This window comes from Melitaea cinxia, chromosome 1 (assembly GCF_905220565.1).
Source record: "Melitaea cinxia chromosome 1, ilMelCinx1.1, whole genome shotgun sequence".
NCBI lineage: Eukaryota > Metazoa > Arthropoda > Insecta > Lepidoptera > Nymphalidae > Melitaea > Melitaea cinxia.
This window is the reverse complement of record NC_059394.1, coordinates 19,909,066-19,921,375: the sequence shown is the minus strand read 5'-3', so window position 1 is coordinate 19,921,375 and position 12,310 is coordinate 19,909,066. Positions and strand designations below refer to the sequence as shown.

Genomic DNA, 12,310 nt, shown 5'->3' with positions numbered 1-12,310 from the left:
TACATTTTTATTATTAACATCATATATTTAAACTCTAACGTCTTCGATACAATATGAAAGATATATATAAATATTATGAAGGGAAGGGGGCTATAGTTGCCACTGCTTGAAGGCCTGCATATGTTTAAATATTTGTATTTTAGTATCACCAATGATACGATTAGCTGAGCCCGCAAACGTTGTTTTGCAATATATGTTATTAACCCCCTTACCCTACCCCCTTACCCCTAAGTTATAAGGGAGGGGGGATACCCCCTTATAACTTAGGGGTATGAAAAATAGATGTTGGTCGATTATTCTATCCAATATGCACACAAAATTTCATAATAATCGGCCCAGCATTTTCGGACGAGTATGGTAACTAACATTGTGACACGAGAATTTTATATATAAGACAATGACAAATTCACCCAATTGAAAATTTCAAGCATAAAACTAGTAATTATAATTAGAAATACATGTTGTTCTATAAACATCTACAAACATAAACATTTATATTTGCAGAAATCTTCAAAAGACTTTGGAGTAAAAAGCTACTTAACGTCAACTACATAACGTCATATAAAATCATGAGGATATTTACGCTCACCGTAAAATTTGTAACCATTTCCAGAAATTCTATTACATAAATTTATTGAAAAGGAACTTTTAATCATCTTCAACGGTAGATTGAAAACTCGACGAATACTGTTTCTAAACGTGTAACTATAAATCTGAATGTTCGTTCCTTTAACATCTCATTCATTCCATTCATTATTTCGAGATTGCTATCATTTTACTACGTTCAAGCTCTTGCCATTCAAGAATCTTCACTCAAAAAGTAATAAGATTTATGCACAGACCGCTTTGTTAGAATTTCTACTTTAAAATAAAAAATATATGCAGTAAATCGTTCTAATTAGCGGTACAAGAATAATATTCTGTGTTGCATACATTAAATTGAGATGAAGCAGTCTGTATCGTTCCACTGGCAAGACTATAAGCAAAGATCTTTTCCCTGATATAGTAGTAATAAAATATAAACGAGTAACCCTGTAATTCTTTATTTGTATTTGTTGTAAAGTATCTTGATATTCTAATCGTCACCACGTCTTGGAAAACGCAGTGTGGGACGTCCTCCGGCCCGTTGGACCGACGATCTACGTAAGATTGCGGGTGTAGGCTGGATGAGGATTGCGGAAAACTGGAATGTCTGGCGCGAACTTGGGGAGGCCTATGTCCAGCAGTGGACTACAATAGGCTGAGCTGACTGACTCACTGATTCTAATCGTCTTTCGTAACTTACTTGCCAACACAATGCGAAGCAGTGAGCACCCACTGATCAGCTACCAGGACTCCAGCGCAGTAGAACACCTCTTCCGGTCCACCGAGTATGGCAGCCAAGAAAGGCCAGTCGCCAGGTGAGGCTTCTACACCACCCACGATTCGCTTTCTTCCAGCACCGATGGTACGACGCTTGCCACATTCTGATGACAATATAAATAATAATATTCTTAAATGTAAAAATTGGATTTCTTAAAATTATTTTCTTCTATATATTAATACGTGAAGCAAAAACTTTGTAATCCTATTTACAAAAATTTCGCGGACGAAATAGTATGAAATTTTACACACTTATACATACATAGAGAAGTAATGCAGAAAGCCAATATATTTTTTAATTATGCTTAAAAGTACATTGATTTAATAAAAAAAAAGCATTACTTAACAAACACACACACACACACACGTGCAAATATACTCTTTTGTTTAATGTTCAAACTTAATTTAAATTAATTATCGTTGAATTTCGACCACTGGGCGATCACTAATAGAAGATAAACACGCAGACCTTAAAAGAACGTGGTTCATTGTCTAGCATCAGTGAAAGAGAGTAGAAAAACATGGCTAAAATCTACAATTGAGGAGCAAATAGTAAAATTCTTGTAAGATCTGATTGAAAACAATTAGTTAATAATGTTAATATTATTAAAAAAAAAATTTATTTATTTAGATTAAATAAACTTATAGTTTTAAGTTTGTAATCGACTTTGGCGAAAGACGAACAAGTTGCTCAATTTAGTACATTCTAAATTTATTACAGTTGATTACTTTCAGCTACCTAATGCCAGTGCAGATAAAAAATAAAAGATTTAACTGAGTAGCACAATATTAGTCAACTTCGACTAAGCGCTTGAAAAATTTATCTTTCAAATATTTTAAAGATGTTTCACTGCCCGGCCACTGTAACATTTATTGGTGTTTTATATTTTGGCTAATAAATACCAAATTGCAAACCGCAAATCTTTTAACTGATATTTTTATTTAATTTAATATTTAATATTTGTATGCAATTAGCAGCGCTTACAATAAACAGTACAGTTTTTAGTTTAAATCACAAACCTACACCACAAGAAAACACAATACTGTAGGAAATTAACTTGCAACCTAAGGTGAAGGTATGATATGGAAGCTATGCTGTGTGACTACGGCATTAAAGAATTATAGCCACCCCCTTTCTTCCCGTAGGTGTCGTAAGGGGCGACACTAAGGGATAACCCAGTTCCACTACCACCTTGCTGATACTACTTGCTTTACTTATAAAGCCAACCGATGGCAGGATGTCCATCCAACTGCTGGCTTTGAAATACACAGGCCGAAGACGGGCAGCAGTGTCTTCGGTGCGACAAAGCCAGCCCTGTGTGGTGACTATGGGCAACACACATAAGTTCACGCCATTTTTGGCGCGAACTTGTGGAGGCCTATGTCCAGCAGTGGACTGCAATAGGCTGTAGTGCTGATGATGATGATGGTGATGTAACTAAGGTTAGCGCAACGGTCACGGCACTTGTTATTGGCTGTTGCGCTGGCGGTTGCTGGCTCGATACTCGTAAATGACAAACATTTGTGTTGGCCATACAGATGTTTGCCGTGATCTGGCTGTTTATGCAGTCCTTGTGGGTCTCCCCATCGTGCCTCGGAAAGCACATTAAGCCGTCATTCCAAATTGATTGTTATCATGTATACCTGATAGCGATACACGTGAAAGAAGTGAAATATCTTTGGCAAACTAATTTTTGTCTCTTTTATATTTACACAAAAGCTTTATATTTCCGTTCCAGCACCATCTAGTTAGTTTACAATGTAATACTACTGATATTAATGTGACAACCTTTGTAGTTTCTATAGTACACACTAGGTGCCTCTGTTGTTCGACAAAAGCGTTGCACATCTTCGCGACGTTAATATTATTTTTTTTATATTGCGTCTCATCTTTAAGAAATTCACCCTCATAGGCGTATGAATAAAGAAGTTTGACTCCAAAAACACTCATTTATTAACAACGAACAATTTTCAAAATATTCATAGAAATTCTGTACGAATTCAGTACACCGTTTAGAATGTTGAAATAACCCAACTAAACAGAGGCTCGATTTAACTGAAAATGGAGTCCATTAAAGGGAACTTGTCCTGAAACGTTCACGGCGTAATATAATTAATCTCAAACTGACTCGGCAGATTTTTACGTGGTTGGAAATTTAAAATCATTCGTCGTGGCCTCTACTTAAATCACCTTGTCGGCCTTTTTCGAAATTAAAATTTACAAATCCTTACCGAAACGATCTGATATTGTTTTTCGAATATCTGTATTTTTTTATTGAAATTTTTAATTTAGAATATTCGTGCGATTTGAATGGCGTCTATCAAACTAGATAGCTACTTGTTATCCTTTTAATTCTAATACTTATGTATAAAATTTAATTTACGTTTTCAAACGTACTGTATATTAATGCGAACTTATTTATTTTTGTGTTACCCACACATTACGGAATTTTAAACACATACCATTATCATATCAAAAATCGACCGTTCCAGCGGGGATCGAACCTGCATGACTGACCTGATGGGGACTGACCGTGTCGGTGCTTTAGCCAATTAAGCTATAGAACGATGTAGGTACCCGTTAGATCGACATTTTTGATATGATGAGCTTATATTCGAGTCTAAGCGACCGCGGCGCCGTCTATAGTGAGTTCTTTATACAACACGTAACTACGCAGTAAATACGCAGTTAGATAATTACAGTAAAAAAACACAGTCAAATAAAGGAAATCCCGAAAAAAACCAAACGATTCAGTATGTAACATCCCACTGCTGGGCCTCTTTCTCCATGTAGGAGAAGGCTTGAAGCTTAATCCACCACGCTGCTCCACTGCGTGTTGGCGGATATGTTCCCTACTATGAGTTACGATCGCTATCAGATATTTATGATAACAACCGGGACCGACTGCTCTACGTGCTCTCCGAGGTATAATGTCCACAAGAACAGAAATCCACACCGGAAAAAATATTTGTACAAATACAAATATCCATTCCAAGCGGGAATCGAACCCGCAAACCGTCGGTGTTTTGGCGACAAAAACGCACCACTAGACGAAGGAAAGTCCGCTGAAAAAAATATCAAAGTCCTAATATAAAGATACCCAAACAAGCAGATTAATCAACATTTTTTTATATCACTAGTTCGGCAAACAAGCGTACGGCTCACCTGATGGTAAGAGATTACCGTAGCTTATAGACGCCTGCAACACCAGAAGCATCGCAAGCACGTTGCCGACCCTACCCCCAATCCCCCCAGGAGCTCTGGTCACCTTACTCACCAACAGGAACACAATACTGCTTGAAAACAGTATTATTTAGCTGTGATCTTCTGTAAGGTCGAGGTACTACCCCAGTCGGGCTGCTCCATATTTTGAGCAGGAAATTCCTGCTGTGCCATACATACTCAGTTAAACATACATACATACTAGTAGACTAGACTACTTAACATAGTAATTTCAAAGCTTCATAGAATTTTATCTTATTAAAAATAGTTAGTGGCGACATCTATCGCGCCACATACAAACTGACGTATTGAACTGAGTAACACCTACATCGTGATGTTGAAGTTTTTTGAGCGATTAAACATATGTAAAAGAACCCGACAACAACCATTGAAGGCAGTAGCCCACCAGACAACAACCGCCTGGTCGGAGGATCCGCCCTTTGCGATGGTGTATGGGGGACTATACACCCTGTTGTTCCTCACTTCCCCAAAAGTTTATATTTGTCCGTATTTTTTATACGATTATGTATCACTTTGCTTTAGTCTATCTTTTGCCAGAATCATGAACACAGACAACAGAATGACGTGTGAAGTACATCATAAGACTGAATATTGAAGTATTTTTATCATATTTTTAACAAAAAAAATAATTCAATAATAAACAATTTGTTTTTTAATCAAAACCTTACTTAAATCCATCCACCAAAACAAAAACAAGCAAACATTTATTTTCATAGAAACAAAATATTGAATTATAACTTTGAATATAATCTCGGTTAAGGCATGTCTCGGCGTTTAAATCTGTCCTTACCGCCTGGAGCGACTTTATGACGAGTTCTCGTGGTATAATCTGTTTTACTTAATTGTCGTCTGGACCCGTCGGTATTATAGAAACTTTAATTATATCCCATAAACGTCGCCATACAGGCTACGACCGTCGCAAGACAAAATAAGACATTGTATAAATATTATTACGTAAATACTGCCAATATTTTAATTAATTAATTTTACTTTTTTTACATTTATTTTACGATATGTTTAAATTTTTAAGATTTATATAAGTAAAACTTTATTGTGTCTTAAGTAGGTACACAAGTTTTTTACTTTTTTTGATTCTTGTAGTTGTGTCACCTGGTGCAATCACTTTGGCTAGCAGTGAATATCCCATTTACTCGTACTATTAATATATGAATAAATAATTGCTTTTAACCCAACACCTTCAAAAGTCCTTCATACAACATCCCACACAAGATCTTTCCTGACTTAACTTGTGTTTGACTTGCATGTACCATGTAAACACAAATACCCAGATAGTAAGCGTCTGTATAGCCTACACGGTAAATGTACCATATGACCAATGGGCCATGTGCCATAAAAACTCCAATTTTAAGCACATTCCATTTGCAAAGTCATGTTAATTTACATGTAGAAATTTTGGTTCTTTTAAATAAATGTTCTTGCGTCTGTCCTGTCTTGAATGGTCGCTTTATAAACGCGTCAGGTGTAGGATAAAGCTGTGTTGTTTTAAGCCATACTTTTTTTTTGTCGTAATTGTTATTTACAATCTTTTATATAACCTTCATTAAAAGATAAAATTACTTCATTACAAGAAAATGTATTTATTTCTCTTTTTAGTAAAGGTTGGGCTTAATTATAATCCAAAAAGATCTTAATTACTTGTTATCTAAATTGAAATGCAATTTAAGCATATTGTGAAACTATAAGAAGAATAATTCAGCACTGCAATTACATCTTTTGGTATTCCGAGTTTTTATTGTTTATTATTGTTATTTTTGTGTCTGTTTTTTCTATTGTTTGAATTATCTCGCATTCCTTTGTTCATTTACATTTAATTAATTAAAAAAAATATTTAAAAAATAATATTATTGTTATCTGACTAGCTTTAACATATGAAGGCTGTGTCACGTACAAAGGTGCACACATCAGAATTAATTTGCATTTTCTATTACAAAAATGTTATCATGCGTACTGGTATCCTATTTAAGTAAATAAATAAATGAATATATATCTGAAGTGCTCATCGTGAATGTCTGAAATATTTGTGGGATAATATTTGGATTATATCATTTCTAATGAAAAAGAAATTGAGTGTGTGCTTAAGACCGCACGGCAGAAGTGAAAACATCATCGGCAATCGCAACAAGCAATAACTCAAGAAGTCCCGAGTTTACCCGATCGAGCCTTTCACCTCGGAGCGTGACGGATCAGCCTAACTTACTAGCTACGCTAGAAGTTTTTACTTCAATAATGAACTAAATTGGACTAAACGTTAATGAATTACAACTAAGTACACACTTTGGTCTTCGCCATCTCTCCCAAAGAAACCTTCCTCGTAGTGTAAACTATTAATCATGCCCAATGTCATTTTGTTACTACATGACATACAATCAAATTTTAGATATACTGGCAAAGTAAAATCGGAAATGCGGTTTTAGCTTTATTATCGACTATGTCCTCCATCACCAGACTTTGATTAATTGATTCAGTCTTGTAGCATCCCACTGCTGGCCTTAGGCCTCTTTTTCAATGTAGGAGAAGTGTCAGAGCTTAATTCACCAGTGCTGGTTGTCGAATATTAGTCATAACTATAAAATGAAAGTCAAAATATGGGTTCAAATCTGGAACTGTAGTCTTATTAAAAGTATACTAGCTGACCCCGCAAACGTTGTTTTGCCATATATGTTATTAAACCCCGAAACCCCCCCTCATAACTTAGGGGGATGAAAAATAGATGCTGTTCAATTCTCAGACCTACCTAATATGCACACAAAGTTTCATGAGAATCGGTCAAGTCGTTTCGGAGGAGTTTAACTACAAACCACGAGAATTTTATATATTAGAAGATATTACAATATCGTAATAAGTTTAAGGTTTCTGAATAACACTGGGTGCATTACCAAAGTTTGTTATGTACCTAACGTTATTATTTAAGAATTTTTAAATTGCATATTGAAATTTTTACTATGATATACTGTTAGTTTTTTTGAAGGTGACGATCTTCTTGTCCTTCGTTAAGTGTGTATAACCTTACTCTATTACAAGCTTTTATTTAACTTGCAATGTGTATGTATTAATGTTGTTTATTTGTAAATTGGTTGGGGTGAAATCTTGCAACTCAATTTTGATGCAGATATCTTCAACCAGTCTAGCTGAAATTTTGTATACAAGTTCAATTTGGATGACAATGCACGGTTAACTTTGTGATGTCATTCTAGATTCAACATGGCGGCATATCCAAGATGACGGACTAGTTATTCTTAATGCATATTTAAAAGATGGGTTTCAAACGAATGGGCTTGCTAAGAACAATTCGAATAAAGTGTCGTCACTCTAAATCCAATATGGCGGACTAACTATTTTATGCCTAGCTATTTTAGTCCAGCGATAACAAAAAAGTAAAGTGATAAGTGTTTATATTTGATTTAATTATTATATGCATTAATATAGTTATATAACGATTCCTAGCTACATATATCCACATTAATAGCGTAGTTAATATTATTGCAGCAGTAATTATGCAGTGTATCAGGTGCTCGAGCGGCTAATATGTTTAAATATATGCAACTAAGCCGGTGTGCGTAGCTTTGTTGAACAGTTTTGGATTCATTGATATAAACAAAGGAATTTATCTCCATAGCTCTCTCTAATGCCTTTAGTTATTTAACTAGTAGTTAAGCTTCTATATTTGTATATTATGTAGAAACTGTAAAATGGAATACGCAAATTTTAATGGACAAAATTTATATGAAGAGAGAGAATTAACTAAGGTTAGGCACAGCCGGAAATTTCCTGCTCAAAATATGGAGCAGCCCGACTGGGGTAGTACCTCGACCTTACAGAAGATCACAGCTAAATACTGCTTTCAAGAAGTGTTATGTTCCTGTTGATGAGTAAGGTGAGAAGAGCTCTTGGGGTAACTGGGGTTGGGGTCGGCAACGCGCTTGCGATGCTTTTGGTGTTGCAGGCGTCTATAAGCTACAGTAATCGCTTACCATCAGGTCAGACGTACGCTTGTTTTGTTAAATTAAAATTACTGTTTCACTATTCGTGGATCACAGTTTTTTTTAACAGTAGGATAGCGAACGAGCTCTTGTAACCTTGTACTCTTGTACTCTTACTACCGTAGGCCACTTGCAACACCAGGGAAATCGAAAGAGATCAAAATATTAAGAGACACATTTTCGCTAACTTGCAATGAATCAGCTTGTTCAATTAAAATCATAGCATGTAAATTAACGATCACAGTACGGTAGATACTATTGCAATGAGGCTTCTTATAAAACTAACCGATGATCCAGGATACGAACAAGCTATACCTAAGCCACAGAATAAGAAATTATGAGACTAAAACCAAACCACAAATCTAGTAACACAATGCAGAGCCTTATATAAACTACATAAAATCCTCAAGCAATACAAGGTTTTAAGACAGTGTATGTCACTAAAGAGTTACGAAAGAAAACGAGATAACAATGCTCCAAGGTGTATCTGAGCTTCTCAGGTGGACAATAAAAGATTACTGGCGATGACGATGCGATAAATTTGTCAAAAACCCGGGTAAGTGACATTAATATGTCACGACACGATATCTTAACGATTTCTACTTACTGTTTCATACATTATACGTCGATTTAATCGATTTGTGGATTGAATATTCTGAGCTTAGATTTGGTTTGCTAAGGTGTGACTGTAACCTCATCATATAGATCATGTCACTAGTAAAGTTGTTGCTAAATGTTTAATTTTGTGTTGAAATAATAAGTTTGAAAGCTTACTGAATACGATGCAATAAACGTTTTTTAAACCATACGGCTCAGAAACTGAAAGATAGTGTTTAAGATGACACAACACTGCTTCTTACGCTTTACTAATGGAAAATCTTTACACGAAAATTGGTAGTTCATATAGCTTTATATTTATCCTGCCTGTGCCTTTAATTAAACGTGACATCTAAGAAACATTTTAATTATGTTCATATTATTTATATAATTTTAGGAAGAAATTATATCATATAGGCTAGGCTTTAGAAGCATTTGAAGTTAGATAGGTTAGAGCTATTTGTTTTTGTAACGAAACTATGCTGATAAGCGGTCAAATTTTGAGCTTAGATAATTCGACGGTTCTTAATCCTTACCATCATATATTTTAATAATGTATAAATAATTTAATATTTTTTTTTCAATTATGGTAATATTAATTATATAGTTTTAGAATGAAATTATATCATATATTTTATAATGTATTATTAATTTAATAATAAATAATCTACAGTTAATGTTAAAAATATATTGTATTGAACCACATTGATATTTAATATTTGCACACCGTAAGGTAGAACATGTTTGGACTGTACTAATGTTAATCTTGTACAACTTCAACACCATGTTCTTGCAAATAAATAATAATAATAATTATTATTATTAGCTGTATTTATCTGGATCTTACAATACTTGAACACGCGCATTCGAAAGTGCACACACACACATAAACAGATTCTCGTGTGACTTTAGTTACCTTACTCACAAGGTGCCAGCTGAATTATATCACTAAGAGTTCAAGCGCTAGATGCAAAACGCCGTTTGAACAACCAGAAATACAAACCCTTAGATTTGAAAAAAAAGTTAACATTTATTTTTATACCCCTAAATGATAAGGATGACCCACCCCTAAATATATATTTTTTGACAATTTTTTATATTGATTTTATTATGATTTTGCATTTAGAATACATACAATATCAAATTTTAACCCTTCTACGATCGACCCTGTTTTTTTAATAGATTTTAGCGACAAAAAAACATTTGCCAGGTCAGCTTGTATTGTAAAATACTCTTACTTACTTGACTTAATATTATTACAATATATACTCATGTATGTAACGATATATAACTGAAATTATACTCCTTCAACTGTATTCGTTGACTTAACCTAAAGTTACGATACCCAAAAGAGAAACATGTTTCGTTATGTTCCAAAAGTCGTATTGATTTTATCATTAAGACCGTACCGTTAGTAACGAAACAATGTAACCACTTACGTTGTATAGATACTAGACAAGGTTCGTGTAATAATCATTTACTCTTTTATGGCGTAATACAAACATTGATATAATGTATTCTACATTAAGAAAATTTCATAAGCAACTGCTAAACGCAGGGAAATTCGTTCAAACATAATAATTAATAAATGAATTCCTCCACTTCAATTTTCTATAATTGAACCAAATTAAAATAATAATAATAAATTTTTATTTAATTCCATACAAAATTCATCAGTCATTATTTCAATTTGCCCAAATCAAAATTTGAATCAATTAAAAAAAACAATACAAAATAAAAGATAATACTTATTAGATGAATTAGTGATCTTATTAAAAAATACTATTTTATATAAAACAAATTAAATAAATTAAACAAGTTTAACAAATTAAATAAATTAAATTAAACAAATTAAATTAAAATTCCAAGATAGGACAAAATCCTGCTGTCCTTATTTGGTGGGTGCTTAGTTCCTTGCGTTTGTATTCTAAGGGTTGGAAAGTACTTTTTCAAGGTTTCGTAACAGATGGCTACAAGTTACATATAGAAACAAATGAAAGCTATGGTTTTATAACAGTGGAGGGACGATAGGAACAACGCCTACAAAAAATACAAACAACACAACGACATTACAAGGGCGAATGTTTAGTTTTCAAGTTAAAAACTAAACTTGTAAGTAATGTGGGAGGTACCCTATGAACTGTTGAGTGTATATCATTGATAAAAAACCATTTGAAGTAAAAACTTTTTTACGCACGCTTAATTTGGCGAGTAAGCTGGCCGATGGGAATACCTACGAAAAACAAACTTCCATACAAGGAAAAATGTTTAATCTCAAAGTGAAAAAACTAAACTTCTGAGTAATATCCTGTTTCCTAAACGGTTGAGTGATTATAGAAAGGGAGAGTTAGAGAGTTAGTGAATATAGAGAGGAGAAAAGAGGGAGAGTTGCGTGTCATATTACTGTAGACAGTAAAAAAGTTTTCTTTGAACATTTTTTAATACCATATCAAAATCGACCGTTCCAGCGGGGATCGAACCTGCATCTCCGACTGACCGTGTCGGCGCTCTAGCCAATTAAGCTATGGAACGATGTACCCGCTAGATCGAAATTTTGATCTAGCGGGTCGCGAGTAGCGATCGAATTTATGATCTTAGTAATACAAAATCACAGTCAGATTGACCTTTTAAGATATCATATAGCAACGAATTATTTTAGTAATTTATTATTTAACACCTGAAATTTTAGAAATCCGTTAATTATAAATAATTCACAATAATAACTAATTAAGTTTATTGTTTGATTACGTTTTTGTTACTATCTAAGACTCCCTTCAAGGCAATAGTGGCAAACAAACATACGGTATGACTGACAGTAAACATTAACGAAGCCTATAAACGCTTTTAAAACTACGAATAGCACAAGCGCGTTGTCAATTCTTATCTACCTCGCTCTAGCGACATTACTTACCAAAGGAAGACCACTTCAAAGCAGTTTTTCTCCATGTAGGAGATCGTGCTGCTGCATGCATGCTGTGACCGTTGCGCCAACGGTCACGGTTAGCAGCACGGTTTGGATATAGTCTTACATAATTACAATATATATATATATATCTGGGTGTATATATATACATATACACCCAGAATCCAGGTGAGAACTGAACCC

General features: G+C 34.2%; 1 protein-coding gene across 1 annotated transcript in view; it reads right to left on the bottom strand.

Annotated features, from left to right (window-relative positions):
• Positions 1 to 12,310, bottom strand: part of LOC123654711 (atrial natriuretic peptide-converting enzyme) — a 124,279-nt gene that overhangs the window by 6,608 nt on the left and 105,361 nt on the right. Inside the window, exon 12 of the mRNA XM_045590598.1 lies at positions 1,286 to 1,466. Coding sequence (XP_045446554.1) covers positions 1,286 to 1,466 — 181 coding nt within the window. The remainder of the gene's footprint in view (positions 1 to 1,285; positions 1,467 to 12,310) is intronic.